The following is a 19,598-nucleotide window of genomic DNA, read 5'->3' on the forward strand; positions in this document are numbered from 1 at the left end:
CATCTATCTTCCTTAAAGTATCAGGAAGATCTTTATATTTTCATCCGACCACAACTTTTGAAATAGTCACCAAATACAGAGTCTAAAAGCTAGCCAAGAAGTTAAGGGCCTACAGAAAGTTCAACATTGGAATGGAAACAGGAAGTGTGAATGAGGTCTTACTGTTCATACTTCTGTAGTACTTCATGTTGTATAAATTATTTTATATTTATTATCTTCTCTGATCATGACAACTCTATGAAGTAAGGACAACAGTGATGATCATTTTTCTACTTTACAGATAAGAAAACTGAAGTTTAGCAAGATTAAATGACCTACCCACAGTAATAAAGCTAGCAAGCATCAGAAGCAGAATTCTAACTGGTATCTTTCCAAATACCAATTCTAGTATTCTTTTCCGCTGTACCAAGTTACTTATCTAACTATTCTTCAGAGCTAAGGAAATAAAGTTGTGTCATATAGTAGGCGGAGTTACATTCTATCTCAGTAGTTTTCCAAATATGGTCTGGTGGCAACATTTCAAGAGGTTCTGCAAGGTCAAAACTCCTTCATAATAACACCAAGATGCTTTAATTTCTAATACAGTAAATATTGACAGATATAACCCATATAAACAAATGCTTTCTAGAAGCTTCTCAACAATTTTTAAGGGGGTATAGAGTTTTGAGAACCACTGCTCTAATTTTATATAACATTAAGTTCCCTTACCTCCATACTTCAAAACCTGTGTCCTTCTCTTTTTTTGTTCTAGTTTCAAAGGATGAGACAGGTTTCATGCTTACCAAGAGTAAAACTTCCACTTACACATATGATTCCTATGTCCTCTGGGAGATTTTAAATTGGGAGCAGGGAGGGGAAACAGAAGGACCTATTTGCACAAAAATATTCATAGCAGCTCTTTTTGTGGTGACAAAGAATTGGAAATTGAGGGCAAAGAATTTACATGAACTGATGCAAACTGAAGTGAGTGGAACCAAGAGAACCACAATAATAGCAACAATGTACAATGACTACCTAAAAGAATGACTTAGCTATTCTTAGAAATACAATGATCTGAGAAAATTCCAAAGGAATCATGAAAATGCTATCCACCTCCAGAAAAATAACTAAGAGATTGAATGCAGGTCAAAGCATACCATTTTTGCCTTTCTGTATTTCTTTTCATTTTTTAATTTTTCCTTTGGGTCTGTTTCTTCCTTCACAACATGACTATGGCAACGTATTTTACATGACCAAACATACATAACCTATATCAAATCACTTACTGTCTTAGGGAGAGGAGGGGTAAAGGAGGGAAAGAGAAATTTAGGAATTCAAAAAAATTTTTAAATGAAAATTTAAAAAAACAAACCTAAAAAAAAAGAAAAAACTAAAGAAAAGAAAAGAACTCTTAACCTTAACATGCCTTCAGATTAGAATCCATTCTCTTGGAGTAGAAACAGGGCTTTTGCAGGACTCCAGCTCTCACCTTCTCCAATTCATGCAAAAGGTGACTCTGAAGAAACTTTGGAGCTACAGAACCTACAAAATGTCACAGAGAAGCTAACCTCCCACTGAGGACAGCCCAGTGGGCTGGCAGCAAGTGGCCAGCGCAGCTCTGGGAGCCAACCCTGGCCCCTCAGGAGCCCAAGGTTTTAGCAACAGGGCAGGCCTGACCAGGACAGGCCAGCTGGAGGGACTTCAGATCACCAGCAGCTGTGGCAGTTTCCAGAATTATCAACACATAGATGCTAAAGACACAGTGAGAGGTCAGTGCAGTGTGGACTTTGAGATCCAGTAGTTGGGAGTGCATTGGCTTTTGTCCCCGGGGCGAGAAGCTGCTGGGGCGCCACGGCTGCAGACACTTCATGGCAGCTTCAGCTCCTGGCCTGCAGATTGTAGGGGGACCAAGTGACCAGTCTTAGGGGTAATTGCTCTTGCTTTAACCTGCTTGGATCTAGATTGCAATCTAGGGTGGAGGTCCTGGGGTGTGCGACCAGCTTGCCAAAGTGTATTGAGGCTTCAGAGAGGGCACCCAACTAATACCTTCGGCAGCTAAGAAAACCCCAGCGTTTAGTATGATACTCCCCTGTCTGGCAGCAGAGTCCTACTGTGGCAAAAAAAAAAAAAACAACCCAAAAGTCAAGTAACTGAGTGGCAACATGAGCAAATGAGGGAAGAAAAGTAAACAGAGCAACCCAACGTTACATTCCTATTTTGGGGACAAAAAGGATCAAAGCATGGAACAAGATGAAGACAGTGAAGTCAGAACTCCTGCACCAAAAGCTTCAAAGGAAAATACAAGCTGGTTACAGGCCATAGAGGACCTTAAGGAGGATTTTTGAAAATCAAATAAGTGATGTGGAGGGAAAATTGGGAAGAGAAATGAGAATGATGCAAGAAAATTATGAAATGAGAGTCAACAATCTGACTGAAGAAAATAACAACTTAAAAAATAGACTGACTCAAATGGCAAAAGAGGCTCAAAAATCCAATGAGAAGAAGAATGCCTTAAAAAGTCAAATTTGCCAGATGGAAAAAGAATCTCAAAAGCTCACTGAAGAGAATCATTCCTTCAGAATTAGACTGGAGCTAATGGAAGCTAATGACTTTATGAGAAATAAAGATACTATTAAACAGATCCAAACAAATGAAAAAATAGAAGGCAATGTGAAATATCTCACTGGGAAAAACCACTGATCTGGAAAATAGATCCAAGAGAGATAATTTAAAAATTATTGGACTACCTGAAAGCCATGATCAAAAAAAGAAATCATCCTCCAAAAAATTCTCAAGGAAAATTGCCCTGATTTTGGAGGGCAAAATAGAAGTTGAAAGAATCCACCAATCACCTCCTGAAAAAGATCCCCAAAAGAAAACTCCTAGGAATATTATAGTCAGGTTCCAGAATTCCCAGATCAAGGAGAGAATATCATGAGCAGCCAGGAAGAAACAATTTGAATATTGTGGAAACACAATCAGGATAAGCCAGGATCTGGCAGCTTCAACACTGAGGGATCGAAGGGCTTGGAATATGATATTCTGGAGGTCAGAGGAACTGGGATTAAAACCAAGAATCACCTACCCAGAAAAACTGAGTATCATGTTTCAGGGGAAAATATGGTCATTCAATGGAATAGAGGACTTTCAAGCATTCTTGATGAAAAAACCAGAGTTGAATAGAAAATTTGACATTCAGATACAAGAAGCAAGAGAAGCATGAGAAGGTAAACAGGGAAAAGAAATCATAAGGAACTTATCAAAGTTGATTTTTTTTGCATTTGATAACACATTTCATATTAGTTTTAGCAAAAGCATGTAGATGTACTAAAATACTAAATGCTTTTGAATATTCAACAGACTTCTGTGCTGTGCTGTGCTGAGTCAAAAATGGAAAAGATCCAACAGGAAGAAGATTTCACAAGTTTCAACATAAATGTAATAAATACCCAAAGTCACTTTGCTTTTTTGCCTCCTAATCTCACAGAACAATTTCTAAATAAATCAAACTAGGCTAAACTACACTCACATTATTTCCAACAAGTATATGATAGTAATGCTTGAAAAGAAGCGTCTGAAGACAAAAGTTTATTATAAGTTATGACTAGTTCTTACTTTCAAAATATTTTGAGTTTCATTCCACTTGTTTGTCCATTCTTTGGTCAATTCTTGAACCTGAAAATAAAATAAATACTTAATGAATGTTCAATGAAAAGGGATTTCTGTGACATTACCCAACAAAATGTCCAAACCCATGACAACTTATGATGGTGTATGTTATAATTTTTAAGCAAATACCCCAACAATTTCCCAAAAATAATTCAAAGGGTTTTGTTATTCTGTAGCTGTTCCCTTACATTGAAAAGCTAAAAGAAAGAAAGAAAGAAAGAAAGAAAGAAAGAAAGAAAGAAAGAAAGAAAGAAAGAAAGAAAGAAAGAAAGAAAGAAAGAAAGAAAGAAAGAAAGAAAGAAAGAAAGAAAGAAAGAAAGAAAGAAAGAAAGAATTTGCAAATGTTGCTGAGTTCTAAACTCTGCATAAATGAAAGCAGTTTTCATAGATATTAATCAACCTTAAATGATCAAGGATGGCAGCTTCCTATTTAATTGTTAATTTTGCTTGACTATACTTTAGGTACTAGGAAATAGTGATTTACTTTTCTCTATAATTAGATGTAGTGATTAGACAATCTCTGAGACTGCAGTTTTCTTTTAGAGACAATCTGCTTCAGTAACTAATTAATAGATTTTCCAAGTCTCAGTTCTATCTTTTTAAAATTTTATGATTCAGTTGCTATTTTCATAAAGGCAGACATATAATAAGATCAAATTCCTTCCATAACTGTGAAATAAATACTGGACATACATTTTGAAATGTCTATTACCTGACATACCAATAGATAAGTAGCCCTGAATGCTGGGTCAAGTGGTGGGCTTGAAGCCAGAAAGACAAGATTCAAGTCTTGCCTCTAATATGAGATTTCTGATTCTGACTAAGTCATTTAACCTGAGCCTCAAGCAACTACCCAGAACTATCTATTAAGGCAAAGTAATATTTTGAAAATTTTGTTTTTCAAAGTAAATAAGGATGTTTTGGTAGTCCAATGCAATCTAATAATGTAATCCTAATCATTTAAAAAACAATTAAAATAGACCATAAAAAGAACAAATATAATCCCTAAATTAGGTCCTAGAAAACACAGGAAAAAAAAAAAAAAAACAGAAGGGGAGTATATATATAGCTAAAACACCCACAAAGAGGAATGACCTAGAGGAGCTCAGAAGCAGGGTATGAAGAGTTCATCTTTTCAAAATTTCTTTCCTCTCTATCTCTGCTGCTACCCATCCTTTCTTCACTATTCTTTTTCAACTCTACTAGAGTTTCCAGTAAAGACAACTATCTTTTAGCTAGCCATGCCATTCAGAATGTCTTTAATTCCTGTATTTCGATACTTCAGCAGAGGGAAAAGAGCTCTGGATTTGAATTCAGAAGATCTTAGAGGTAAAACCCTGCTTTAAGCACCTGTCAAAGGTATGACCTTGAGCAAACCTCAGTTTTCTAATTTGTAAAACAAAGAGGATTAACTTAGATAACTACTTCTGTCCTTTCCAACACTAAAATTATATGAAGATATGACTATATTAAAAACAAAATTATTTATTGGGACAGTAAGTAGAGGGTTAGACAGCATCAGGAAGACCTGGATTTGAATCCTGCCTCAGACAGTTGTGCAACCCTGGTAAAGTGAGTTGACCTCTCTAGGACCTCATTTAATGAATCTCTAAAATGGGCATAATAACAGCACCTAACTCAAAAAATTACTTTGCAATATGAGGGTCCATCAACCTGTAGTGGATGCAATCACATGGTTTCATGATTTTCTCCAGTTTCATTCAGCAGCATATGAGGAAGAATGAAGACAGCAGATCATAAGAGTGTTCCAAGGTTAAGGATTAAAAAGGCATGACAGGTGACAGACAGGACAGTAGGAAAGAGCCTCTAGTGTTTCCACACTTCAAGGAAGTATAGAGTTAAAGTTGCTCACCATGGGGTGGCAAAAGGGAAAGAATGAGTGTAATCAGTGATGGCCTAGGAAAGAACCAAGGGATAGAGGTACAGGAGGGCACAGGGAAGATAAAGAATAGGGTCCAGGGGGGGCAGCTAAGTGGTGCAGTGAATATAGCACTGGCCCCGGAGTCAGGAGGACCTGAGTTCAAATCCAACCTCAGACACTTAACAGTTACTAGTTGTGTGACCTTGAGCAAGTCACTTAACCCCAATTGCCCTGCCTTATCCCCTCCAAAAAGACTAAAAAAAAAAAAAAAAAAAAAGAATAGGGTCCAGGCTCATAAGCCAGAGGGAAAAATTTAACTATAGCAGATTACAAACAGGTAGAGGGGCTTTCAGAATTCATGAGCATGGAACTAACATTTCTCCTAACAGGCCTATAGAACTACCTAATAGATGAATGAATACTTAATTCCAATATCTAGAATCTTCTTAGTAGGTAAGGAAACAATTATATGTAGTACTGAATTACTTTATTGACACTACCCATCTTCTTAATGGATTTGAAAGGAAAATTAATAGTACTAACTGCTCCAGAGGTAAGGCCAAGTCTTAAGGGGATAATTCAATGGCATGGTGAAAAATGCAAATTATATGACACTCAATAGTGGTTTTTTGGACTCAGGAAAAATGTGCCCAAAGAAGCTGACTTGAAATACCAATAATATCATTCCTTCTTTGAAGGACTGAAATTAAGTTGGGAATACTAAATTAATGTACAAAATCACGTGTGGATAAAGAGTTAGCAGCTGTTTTCTAGTTAGAAATCTCTTATTGAAATGCAAAATATCCACACTACCAGAAATTTCTCATCAAAGGATGTGTTATCCAATCCTTTTTAAATATAATCAAATAATTCTAACTTACGAAAAACTGTAGGGTTTTCAAGTATTTTGCCAGAAACTTTGATTACCATAATCCACACATATTTTTTGAAAAAAAAATTCATCACTATGACACAGTTTTCTTAAAAAGTTGCAATTTTATCATTGTGATTATGGTAATGATCTTCAATACTAATAATATAAAATAAACAAAAATATCAAAAGACTAGAATGAGGTCTTCCTAAAACATGGCAAGATTTCTGAGCAAGACAGATACAGATTTCTTGTCAGCACAAATATATTTTTTATTAAACTAATCTGAATATTCCTGATAACTATTATCTGAACAAGATGCGTGATTTCACTGGCAGGAGGGAACTTCTTCTCCTAAGGCTGGTAAACATTTTCTCTGGACCCCTCTCAGAGAGGCATACAAAGAATGTGCAATTGAGTCACTGGCCCAGGTTCACAAACAGATTATGTGTTAGAGGTAGAATCTGCCTCCTATCCTCTTATCAAGATTCTTCGAAGCTACTGAGCCACCATATCACACTGCCTCTCAAATTTATATTTGAGATGCAATTAAAAAATTTCAGTGTACAAACTAAAACTAGGTTTAAAAAGGTAAACATTTCAGGAGAAAAATGGTCATTCCAAATGAATATCTATGTAACTGCTATTTCTACATACAATCCACGTTAGGATCATCTGTTTGCCAAACAGATGTCTTTATAATAAATTCCCTTAAGGGGAAACCTTGATTTTCCTTCTTACTTAAGCTCAATCATTTGGGACATGAAACAAAATATGGCCCAAAAATTGTTCCTAAAAATAGTCTCCTTTTCATAATCTTTTTCTCATTACATAATATAAATATGTTCTATTTAATCAAGCAGTGGTGAAATTAGTTTTCAAAAAGCACTGCCTCACCCAGATCCTATTTGGTCTTTAGAGTACGGATTATTCTACCTTCATTTGCCAATATTATTCCATTCTCCTATTACTCATCACCACACCTTGTAGTATGCTCTTCCTATCTCCAGCCTAAGCTAACCTGATAAATATTTGTTTCCTACCTTCTCAATCAATCAAGCACCTACCTACACTCAGAAATACATACAGCTATTTAATATACCCTCACTGACTTTCAGAAATTATTTTTTCAAATTATATTACATTTGTAAGTTAGATATATTATTTTCAGTTTGCAATAGAACGGTAGTGAGCTGATTTTGTAAAATATCCAACTCTATGAAATTTCAGACTACTTCACAAGAGGAAAAACAATGAGAAAAGAGATGTAATATATTTTAAGTAACTTTCAAATTTGCAATTTGACGATGTAATTCACTTCTAACTCACCATGATTTTTGGTTACAGGGACCTTTGCTGTATTCTTGACTGAATTACATGTAATGAAGATGAATAAATTTCTATACTATTTAGATTGCCCAAATGACCTTTCAATTTTTTCAGCCTCTTACAAATCTGAGTTCAAGTTAACCATTTTGCATATAAGATCCTTCAACTTTCAAGTCATAGAAAATTTAGACCTTTACTACTTGTGTGACCCTAGAAGAGTCACTTAACCTCTGTTTACCTCAGTTTCCTCAGCTACAAAATGGGGGAAATAATAGCACCCATCTCAAAATTATTGTGAAATAAACAAGATAATACCTGTAAAACACTTAGCACAATGTCTGACTATGGTAGGCACTATATAAATGCTTAATCTCTTCCCTTTACCCTGCCCCATAAGAACAACAGAGGCAAGGTGGTTCAATAGATAAAGAGCTGGCCTTGGATTTAGGAATACCAGGGTTCGAGTCAATCAATTAATCAACCAATCAATTATCAAGCATATAATATGTGCCAGGCACAAAGCTATGCACTGAAGGATACAAAAGAATGCAAAAGACAGTATTTGCCCTCAAGAAACTTACAAATCTAATACACTGTCTCTGACACACAATTCTAAGAGACCCTAGGAAAGTTACTGAACTTCTCAGTAACCCAGGTAACTCTCTAAATGCATAACTTCATTAATAGGAGGAAATTTCCTACACTAGTAGAGGAAATTTCTTATACCAACAAAATTGTGTCCAAAAAACATCAAAAAACAAAAAGCAAGAGCATATTTCTCTTCAAATGTTCAATTGTCTTGAAAAGGCAGAATTAAGAAAAAATAGATTGAAGTCTCAGATGTCAAATACTAAAATAAAATGCATTCAGAAAGGGCATATGATACATGGAGATTCATTACATAGAATGTGATAAATTAGTACTTACTCTTGCTTCATTCTGCTGGAGTTTCTCTTCCATACTTAAAGCTGTTGGTGAGTCCAATAGTGCAATCTAAAATTAAAATATAAATAAGCATAACTATTAGTAAAGAATAGTAAGATATAGAACCCAATTTTCCTGGTATATGAAAAAGGATAAACAATTTGTACAATGCAGCATTGACTGGAACAATGATCCCCAACTATTTCCTACTATAAATGTATCAATTATTAAATCTCCATACCTAATGAGTTGCTTTATATTAATCCACCTGATTAATTCAGGACTATTTATCAGTCTATAGGTAACATTCATGCTAAAAACATATCCATGTATGTGTGTGTATATAAATATGCACAAATACACATAAGTATACATACACAAATATATATGCACATGTATATTTTTATATCTTTACCAAATCTGATACCTTTCAATAACTTTGCTTCTTAAAGAGCAATCAATTCTAAATAAAGGGAAGGAAATGTCCAATTCTATTGATAAATTGCTTAAAAATACTATATTCAAAAATTTTTTCCATTGAAAATGCTTCCATGGGGCAGCCATGTAGCACAGCGAGTAAGAGCACTGGCTCCAGTGTCAGGATAACCTGGAGATCAAATCCCGTGCTCAGACACTTAGCACCCACCCAGAAACACCTGGCCGTGTAACCTTGAGCAAGTTACTTAACCCCAGTTGCTTAGGGGCGGCCAGGTGGCTCAGCAAGTAAGAGCACCAGCTCCAGCGTCGGGATGACCTGGATCAAATCCAGGCTCAGATACTCAATACCACACCCAGAAATAACTGGCTGTGTAACCTTGAGCAAGTTACTTAACCCCGATTGCTTAAAAAAAAAAAAATGCTTCCAATTTGTGTGTACATAAGACATGACTTTTATCATAGACATTTGATTTTTAATTATAAGTACTAAAATAAATAACCACAGGAAATTAAACTTTGCATTGAAACTTAGGGTAACATATTCTCAATGAACCATGGTGATATTTGGAATACAATATTCTGGGAATATAAGGATGACCACACTAAAAATAATATAGGAATGTATATGCTATAATGGGCATTTAAGAACACCTGCCTATTTAATCAAGCATTACAAATTTAATTGACTTAGGTTAGGTCTGTACTGTCTCACACAACCATTTATAACTTCATAATGAGATTACCATTCATTATAGTAGGACCCTTATTATTATTGTTATTATTATTATTAGAAATTTATCAGAGGATATGATCTTTATTAGAGCTTAACTCATATTTGGTAAAAAAAAAAAATAACAAGGTGCACCTCTCTCTGTCCATCCCTCCCTCCCACTTTCCTTTATGCAACAATGGCAATACCACACGCACACACATTTAAAGACCTGAGAACTCTGACCAACAAAATAACCAAGTAAAATAACAGAATACTAGCAATAAAGAATAGTGTCCCTCTCCTCACAAAAAGACAATGGACTCAATATGAAGAATTTGATACCTATTTTGGATATGGCTAATATAGGAATTTATTTTGGTTGTATTCTTATTACCTGGGTTTTGTTTCATTTTGTTTTTTAAGGGGTAGCAAGGTGGGATGGTAGAAAGTGAAAATAAAGACTTGTTAATTTTTTTTTATCCTCATATTATTTTATTCTTAAAAAAAATTATGAGATTACTCTAAGGGCAAAGAGGACTTGTGGCACAGATATGAGAGAAGAGCTTGTGGAAAAATAAATTATAATCTAGACAAGGAGGAGACCAAAGGGAATGTTTGCAAATTTTCTCATCTGACTCTAGTTATCAAAGCTTTAACTCTGAAAATACGTGGTGGCACAATTATGCATATTTATTTTATTCATAATTTGCATTGTTCTGGCATACCCAAAGTATTTCTAAGAATGCTGAATTAACAAAATTTTTGTACCTCATCTGAAAATATCCATTGATCCATCTCATCCAATGGTAATATCAAATTTGTTAAAAGTAACAAAAACAAACATGTACACAACTGCAGTTTTCATAAAGGTCTATTTCATTATTGGTGGATAGTGCCATTTAACAGCTAAATACATTTAAAATGTATAGGTGACTGCACTACTGCAGCACTGGTAACTAGATAGATAACCAATTTAACTAGAAACCAACAAGTAACTGTCTAAATATTTAAAATACAGCTCTTGTCTGGATCATCCCTTGTTTAGATCATTCCTCTTAGGAAAAAAAAAAAAAGCCTGCTGGTCATATCGGAAATATATTTTAAGGCCAAATCTGCTAGCTATCCCTTCCCCACAGGTTTCTTTGATTGTACTAAGCCTCCAATTCCAAGGCAAGCCCAAGTTTATGACCTCCAGCATCGATGCTCTTCCCATCCACCAGGGCAGACAACGTAAGCTTCACACCAGGCCTCAGGGACTGAGTATAAACCTGCACCAATTAAACTAGAATTGTTGATTTTTGCAGAAATAGAAGCCATTGAATCCACCTGACACTTGGCTGCAATGCCAAAGCGAGTGCAGTTGGTGCCTGATGTCCAAGCTAGGTTTACAGAAATATCTAGACCATCAGATACTTTCTGATAAACTGAACCTCCAAATTCTGTTCCATCGTTGACAGTGTGCAGCTGGAAGTCTCCAGTCCTATAACCCACTGCAAAGTTATTCCTTGTTAATTTTGACTTGGCACTATCAAAAGTCATCTAGTAGCCAGCAAGCTAGCCTTCATAACCAAAAACAGCTGACCCATGAATCGCAGGTCCAGCAAAATCAAAATCAATTTCACAGCCAAGGTTTATACATTCCCGTTTATAAGCAGACTTTACTTTACCACTTTTCTTTCCTGTGTTTGGTGAGAAGGTAGTGTCAAATGTCAGCTTCAAACCTTGGCAAATCTGATCTTCAATTGAGATTTCGGTTCCCAGAGTATTATCAGTGTTATCCACTTTTCTGTGAAAGTCAAACCATACTCAAACCATTTATATTTGGTCTCCAAAGTCCCAGAAACTTTACCAGTGTCTGTATTAGAGGAACCGGATGATGAGAATTCCACTCCACTACAAGATTTTGTTTTCACATCCAGTTTCACCAACCCAAAACCAAATCCTTTGTTGAAAATATCTCTGGCAGCTTTGCCAAGGGAGCATATGAAGGAGGAATACACACTGACTGACGCTGACATTCCTGCAGGTACCACGACATGGTGAGGCTGAGCAAAGGGATGACCTGGAGGTCAGGTTACGGCCGCCGGCGTTCTACTAGCTGCTTGGCCGATAGCCGCACTTGGGTCCGGGGGTAGTTGCCGCGGCTGGAGGGCAAAGTGAAGGAGACACCATCGTTCCGGCCGCGCCGGCCCCCCAACAGCCCTTTTACCACTCCGACCACCAGAAGACCTCCCTCCCGGTCCAAGAACCCTCCACTCCTGCTCGGCCAAGGCTGCCTCTGCGTCTGCTTCCCAGATACCCAGAGGGCACGGGGATGGCAAGACTTGTTAATTTTTAAAAAACAAAAAATAGAGGGAAATAATGGAGGAAAAAAGGTTTCTCAGTTTGGATTTGCTTAATGACCCTTAAAGATAATCTTGGTTTTAAAGTATTTGTAGTCTTTTCCCTATCAGGAAAATGAAATCATATAATCAGGAAAATAGAATAAATTATGAAACTCAATCTAATAAAGCATGGACATATTGCTTTTTTAAAGAAATATGTTAAAGACAATAAAATGAGTGCAGACATTACACACAGCTGACTACTAATAAATAATGATGATTACCCTGCTGACAAAATACAAATAGAGTATGTTTCTCCTTCATGCACTGCTGATCATCTCTATCCTTCCCAAATTAGGTCCTGAAATTAGCTGCCCAAATAATTGGTTTCACCCTGCAAACAGCACCATGAGTGTTTGGTTTTGAATGTCACTGATTCTAAGTGTTTTGATATCAATGAAGGCTTCATATTACCCTTTGATATATAAACATGCACCATCCTAACTGATGTGGTTGGAAGGAAAATATCAGAATCAGAGACCATGAAGCATGCAGAGACATTCCGTAACTGGTTCCAGTCCACAAATCAACTGGTAAATAGCATTCTCTTTGATTGACTGCAATAATGGAAATGGCTCCAGAGGTGGAGAATAATCTGGAAGTGCCAACTTTATAAGTTTTAAAAGGTCAGGAGAGCAAGCATCTGAGAGACTGGAAGTCACCAGAGGTCCAGGATTACAGAGGTCCAAGTCTGTGCTATATTCTGCAGCCAATCAAGAACTGGTACCTAAGGAGAAAGATGTAACCTTCAGAAACCAGCCCAGAGGTAGCTAAGATGAGGATTCATCTTGAAGCACAGTAGTTCCTATGGACATGAATATGTTCAATGTACTTCCTCCAGGATAAGGTGATCACTTGAAATCTCATTTCCGTGGTTATTTAGCTCCATTTTTGATACACCTTCTCAATTCCCTCAGTCATCTCTCTCCTCTGATCAGAGGGCTAGAGGATAGAGCACCAAACTCCTCCCAAAGCTGTCCTTTATGGAGGTCTGAAATATGAATTTTCCAGGTAACTCTCCATCCTCCATCAGATGTTCTCCTTGGTTGGGACTCCACAGAACATCATGGTCCTCTCCCTCGCTTTTCAGCTTCTTTTCTGTGTGTTGTTTTTGACCATTAGCTTATAAACCCTTTGAGGGCTAAGCAAAGTGCCTGGCACAGAGTTAAGTACTTACTAAGGTTTTACTGAATTGATGAGTACTAAATTAAACTCCAGAGATGATCAGAAGTAGTCTTGAATTCTTTGAAATCTCTCTAGAAAGTCAAGAGCTCTCTACATATCAATTTAGAAATGCAGAATGAATATTCTGAAAAGATGGATTCCTTAGAACTTGGTCTCATAACATCACATAAGCTTTCCAATGAAAATGTTATGAAGTACTAATTAAAACTTTCACCAAACTGGTTCACATGTAACATTCCAACTCCAGTCGCCCTCCATGCCTTTACAGAGACTGTCCACAATGCCTAGAACACATTCCCATCTCTTCAACCTCTTAGAACATCGACATATCTACCTCACTAGCTAGATCTGTAATTGAATAGACTACCAGAGGGAAATTCAGCCAGGCATAAAGAACCAGAATGGGTTATCAAAATTCTAAAAACATTTTTACAAAGAAATTACACCTGACTAGATAAGGCAAGATTCCTACCTATTTCACAGTAAAGGGGTCAATCAGTTAATAAACATTTGTTATGTGTCAACCACTGTGCTAAGCACTGGAGATACAAAAAGAAACAAAAGATAGTCCCTGACCTCAAGAAATTCACAATCTAATGGGTAAACAAGCAAACAAATATATACAAATGAGCTATATATAGGAAAAAAAAACAAAAAAAATTAAAAGAGGGAAAGCACTCTAGTGTTGATTCTAATTAACAGAGATTGGGAAATACTTCCTGTAGAGATGGAATTTTAGTTGGGATTTTAAGGAAGATGCCAAGAGGCAGAGATGGGGGGGAGAAAATTTCAGGCATGGAAGACAACCAGCGAAAATGCCTACAGCCAAGAGATGGAGGGTCATGTTAATGGAACGGCCAGGAGACCAGTCACTGGATCAAAGAGTAAAAAGTAGTGGGGAGTAATGTATAAGAAGACTGGAAATGTAGGAGGATCTAAGTTACGAAGAACAAACAGGATTTTGTCTTTAATCCTGGAGGCAACAAGGAGACACTGGAGTTTGTCAAGTATGTGGGCGACATGGCTGGACCTGCATCTGACAAAATCACTTTGATGGCTGAATGGAGGATGGACTGGAGAGGCTTGAAGAAAACTGACCCACCAGCAGACTACTGTAATATAGTCCACTATAGTCCTTCACCAGAGCAAGGACAGTTTTAGAGGAGATTTGAGAGATACTGCAAAGGTGAAATTGACGGGCTTTGGGCACAGATCGAACATGGAAGATGACAGACAGTAAGAGTCAAGATGATACCTAGGATGAGGAGGATGGTGTCGACTAGAAAGGCCAAAAGAGGCCATATCGTAAGGAACTTAAATGTCAAACAGGAGTTTATTATTGATGCTAGAAGTACCAGAGAGCCACTGAAATTTACTGACCCAAGAATAACGTGATCATTTTTAATGATCTTTAATGAACTTTAGGAAAATCACTCTGGTGGCTGCGTGTAGAACTGATTAGAATGGACACAAAAAAAGTTGTCCTTACACCTGTACAATTCACATTTCCATCTACAGTGAAAATGATGAAGTTGTAGAAAATGAAAACAAAAACATCACAGCTGCAGATCATCAATAATCACTCGTGTAAGTATTGGTGCTATTAATGTAAGCTCTTTCTCCAACGATTCATAACCTGATATAAAATCACTGAGGTAGGGGCGGCCAGGTGGCGCAGTGAGTAAGAGCAGCAGCCCCAACGTTAGGAGACCTGGGATCAGTTCCAGACTCAGATACTCGTCACCCACACAAAAACAACTGGCCGTGTGACCTTGAGCAAGTTACTTAACCCCCATTGCTTTAAAAAAATTAAATTAAATTAAAATAAAATAAAATAAAATCACTGAGGCCATCTAGTCTAAGTTCCTCATTTTATAGACGAGGAAACCAAGGCTGAGGATGGCTAAGCGCATTGCCAGAATTCATACAGGTAGTAAGTGGCAGAGGTAGTAACATTTGAACCTAGGTCCTCTGACTCTAGGAATCAATACACTTTGAACTATAAAGTGTTACCTCACATGCTTTTACAGATGTTTAACTATATCAATATTGATGTTCTTGCTGTACATGAAACCAGAAGATATAAGACATCCTTCTGCTTCTTTTGACCACTCATCCTCAGTTTCTTTTCCATGGTCTTCATCCATAATCCACTCTCTTACAAAAGGAAGGAGTCTACCACTAGGCTCTGTACCAGGTCCTGTCCTCCACACTCTGTCATAGTGATTTCATCAGTTTCAACAGATTCAACTATCACTCCAGTTCCACATTATCGTATTCCTTTTCAAAATTTCTCATTGGATGTCCCATAAAAATCTCAAACTCAACATGTTCAAAATGGAGTTCCTTATCCTTCTACCTCATACCCTCCCTTTTTCTTCCTCATTTTCCTTGAAAGTACCGACATCTTTCCAATTACCAAAGTACACAAACTTGGGAGTCATACTCAATTCTTCCCTCTTACTCGCTGAATCCAAAACCATGTCTTGTCAGTTCTATAGCCAAAATATATCTTGCATCTATCCCCTTTCTCTCCACTCACAATGCCCAAACCCTACCTAAGATTCTCATTACCACTCACCTAGACTCTTGTGACAGAATCCCAATTGATTTCCCTTCCTTTCACTTCTCCAACCCATTCTCCACACTGCTACCAAAGCGAGATGCATAAAGCATACTCTTCTTTGTTCAAGAAGTTCTAGGAGTTCCCTCTTACCTTTAGGATAAAATGTAAACTTCTCTGCTTGGCACTGAAAGCCCTGAACAATCTAGATACAGCCTACATTTCCAGGTTCATTTAACATTAACACTATTTCTCGCACTCTAAGCTCCAGCCAAACTGAATTTGCTTTGACCTATATACAACATTCTATCTCCAGCCTCCAAGTCTTTATGCAGACAGTTCCCCATGCCTGAGATCCCCTTCTTCCTCATCTCTCCCTCACAGAATTCTTGACTTTAATCAAAGTTCAATTGAGGAAGCCTAACTGTATTCCACCAGTTGCTAGCACCTTCATGCACATGATATTTTTCCCCAATGGGATGTAAACTCATCAAAGCCAGGGATTATTTTGTTTTCTTCTGTATTGTGATTTCATTGACTCTCAGTGAGAAACTTCTTCAACCAGTAAAGGTCAGTTTTTTCCCTGAAAAGTCTCAGAGAGTAGCCTAGAGCCACAGTAGCAAACTCAAACAGAAATGGATCTGTGGAGGCTCCATATTGACTTTGAAAAAAAGAAACCATAAATTAACTTATCTATTTAAAATGCTGTTTGCTTTTTTACTTTTTTTTTTAAACATTTACCAGTTAGATTTTAATATGGTTCAGCAGCACTCAAGGAGTTTTGTGGGCAGCAACAAGTTTATAACTTTGACCTAGAGCAGTGAAAGATTAAGTAACTTGACCAGTGTCAGAGGCAGAACTCAAATCCAAGCATTTCTTGCTCTGAGATCAGCCCTCTATTTACTACAACATGCTGCTGCCTCTCACAGTAAAAACTGAATTAAAGTGAACAAAGAATATGTAACTAAATAGAAGGATGGTTCACAGTTTCTCCTGAGAGAGGGTAGAAAGCAATTGGTAAGACTGGTTTCACTGTGTGCCCAAAGGCAACAAGAATCATTTCCTGGGGACGTTTACTTGGTCATCTCTTTTTTGCTCATCAATTATGCAGATGAACATTAAAAAAAAACAGTTTAAGTGTAATACAGAAAACATAGCATTTGGAATCAGGAAACCTTTGGTTCACATTCCACTTCATAAACTTAATGAACATTTCCATCCTGGGAAAGTTACTTAGCTGCCTTGTGCCTCACACTTCCCATCTGTAAAATAGGGTAATAACACCTAGTTTAAAAGATTTGGTGTATAAATAAAATGAAATAATGTACATAAAGTGTTTTACAAACTTTAAATTACTACATAAATGTGAGTTACTATTATTACCAAAAAGACCCCCTATTAAATTGACTGCAACTTGTTTACTACATCTGTTACACAGGATAAAGTAGTGTTAAGAAGTGATGTTCAGTTCTTCTTTTCTATTGGTATCAAAATATCATCAAGAAATCTAGTGGACACTCCTTTACCCCCTAGCATGTTGCCAGGGCCTCCCTGTTATGAATTTATGGAAGGACATGGAGAGAGCGTGCACAGTTTGAAGAAACACAAGAGTTTAGATCTACATGAGATGAGATTAGAGATCTACCAAAGGTTGAGGAAAGGAAGGATCTGATTTATGCTAAATGAATTACTACTTTTTGGTACTGCTTTTCCTAAATTTTAGGATCTGGTAGTGGCTAGAGTGACAACTGAAGCCTATATTGGAAAACCTGGGATGTGAATCTAATCACTTGTATTTCAGCACCAATTTGTATTGCAGGTTATTCAAAAGCCAAGTAATCTTCAGTTTGCAAATCTGGAAAATTTGTGAATAAAGACTGTGTGCATGTGTACATATTTATTAACTGCCACTGTAGATACTGTTTGGAGAGAAAACTAATCAAAGGGACTTTCATATTTTAAATTAGCAGAAGCAGTTATATGAAGAAAAATGACTACTTTTCCTAATTCAGGATAAAGAGAAGCAAAATAATAACTAAGTATTCATGGGCCCAAAACCATCATAAAATGCTAGGGGATTCTCATCCCAGGAAATATAGGGCTAAATATCAATACTTCAGAGTCCTGTAGAAGTTTAAAAGAAATTATGCTCAAAAAATAGGAGAAAAGTAAAAATTTCTAGTAAGGAAATGTGGGGGTTTTTTCTCAATAAGATTTTTCCTCTAAACTTGAGAATATTTCAAAAAGTAACAGTTGGCAATACACATATCTCTGAATTCTTCTCCTTAATAAAGTTCTGAATATACTGTTAGACCCAAGTCGATGCATTGGCTGGTTCTGCTGAATTATTTTGACCTCCTTTTCCTTTTTAAGTCTTTTCAATGAGAGGAGGCATACATTTGGAAATGAAGGTGATGTAAAAAGCAAGAGATGGATAAAAATGTGTTTAAAAAATGAAAGATAATGGACAGATGACAAGTGTTGCTCATGTATTCCTCAAGATTTGAAAGGGATAAGAGAAAAGTATTCTTCTATCCTCTATTAATGATTTATGAAAGGATTCAGAGCAGGATTATACAGGGCAAGATGGTAAAGATGGGTTATGACCTGTCCAGAAGAAGATGAATGGCATTGGTGTACCCATACCAATGAGATCCCAGATTGAACAAAATATTACAGTTTGGTTCCTTTTCCTCACAGTTTCTTTAAGCATAGAGAATGGCAGAAAAACAGATGTACTCACTAATAAACACATGACAAAGGATGATTTGTTATAGTTTTAATGTTGATTACATTCTTATTCTCCCTCTCCCCCAATTTATGTATGTGGAATAAACAGCAAAAACTGACAAATTCCAATTGGGCATTATAATTTATTTTCCACCTCTGAAGACTGACTGTGGAGGTTAGGGCTTTCTACCTTCTCAGAAATCATTAATATTTTTTTAAGATTATGTTTCACAGCCTCATAACTATGCTAAAATCCTATCTTGTTCTTGCTCCCTGACCATCAGGCCTGGTCAGTATAGCAGCAACTAAGTTTATAAGTAGCCAGTATAAAGCAGTAGTAGCAAGAAGTAAAATTTCAAAGGTGAAGTCACATACAAATTATTCCAAAGATTCAAAAGAGCATAATTTGGAAGCTATCACATAATAATCAAAAAGCACATCCTGAGAACATGTGTTAAATTAGGGGAAGCCATGTACACCTTGCTGGGAGGGCCTTTTGGTTCTGTGACATGTAAATCTCAGATAAATTCAGACAACCACAGTAAAACTAACAGATCACCAAATGGTGCTGATAACTAAAATGACGTTGCTATGTTAACTATAAAGTTCTACACACAACTCTAAGATGATTTAGATATGTTAATGTACTAATCTCCGCAAGGTGGCATAGTCTGTCCCTCACCAACACCCTATAAAATAGAGACCACAAACTCCTACTACCCAAACATTCCTAAGGGTCTATACTGCCAAGTGCACCCAACTCTAATCTTGAATTACACGGGTTACTCTCTGTGCCTTTCTTCTTCTCCATCATCTTCCCCATGCTGCCTATCTTTTGGCACCACCCCATCCCCATCCCCACACTGTTTGCCTCTATAACCCCACACACACACACACACACACACACACACACACACACACACACACACAC

At 36.9% G+C, this 19,598-nt stretch overlaps 1 protein-coding gene and 1 pseudogene across 10 annotated transcripts in view; both read right to left on the minus strand.

Annotated features, from left to right (window-relative positions):
• The window catches only part of KIF16B (kinesin family member 16B), a 401,835-nt gene that overhangs the window by 303,620 nt on the left and 78,617 nt on the right, over positions 1 to 19,598 (minus strand). For all 10 annotated transcript variants that reach the window (XM_069075448.1, XM_069075446.1, XM_069075444.1 and 7 more), the window contains exons 11-12: positions 8,659 to 8,724; positions 3,595 to 3,654 (exon numbers count right to left, since the gene is read on the minus strand). In XM_069075448.1, the coding sequence (XP_068931549.1) occupies positions 3,595 to 3,654; positions 8,659 to 8,724 (126 nt within the window). The remainder of the gene's footprint in view (positions 1 to 3,594; positions 3,655 to 8,658; positions 8,725 to 19,598) is intronic.
• LOC138151760 (voltage-dependent anion-selective channel protein 2 pseudogene) lies at positions 10,331 to 11,964 on the minus strand (annotated as a pseudogene).

The sequence above is a fragment of the Petaurus breviceps genome, unplaced genomic scaffold (genome assembly GCF_028583685.1).
Source record: "Petaurus breviceps papuanus isolate PSGF00001 unplaced genomic scaffold, PetGlider_PUasm1.0 90919, whole genome shotgun sequence".
Lineage (NCBI taxonomy): Eukaryota > Metazoa > Chordata > Mammalia > Diprotodontia > Petauridae > Petaurus > Petaurus breviceps.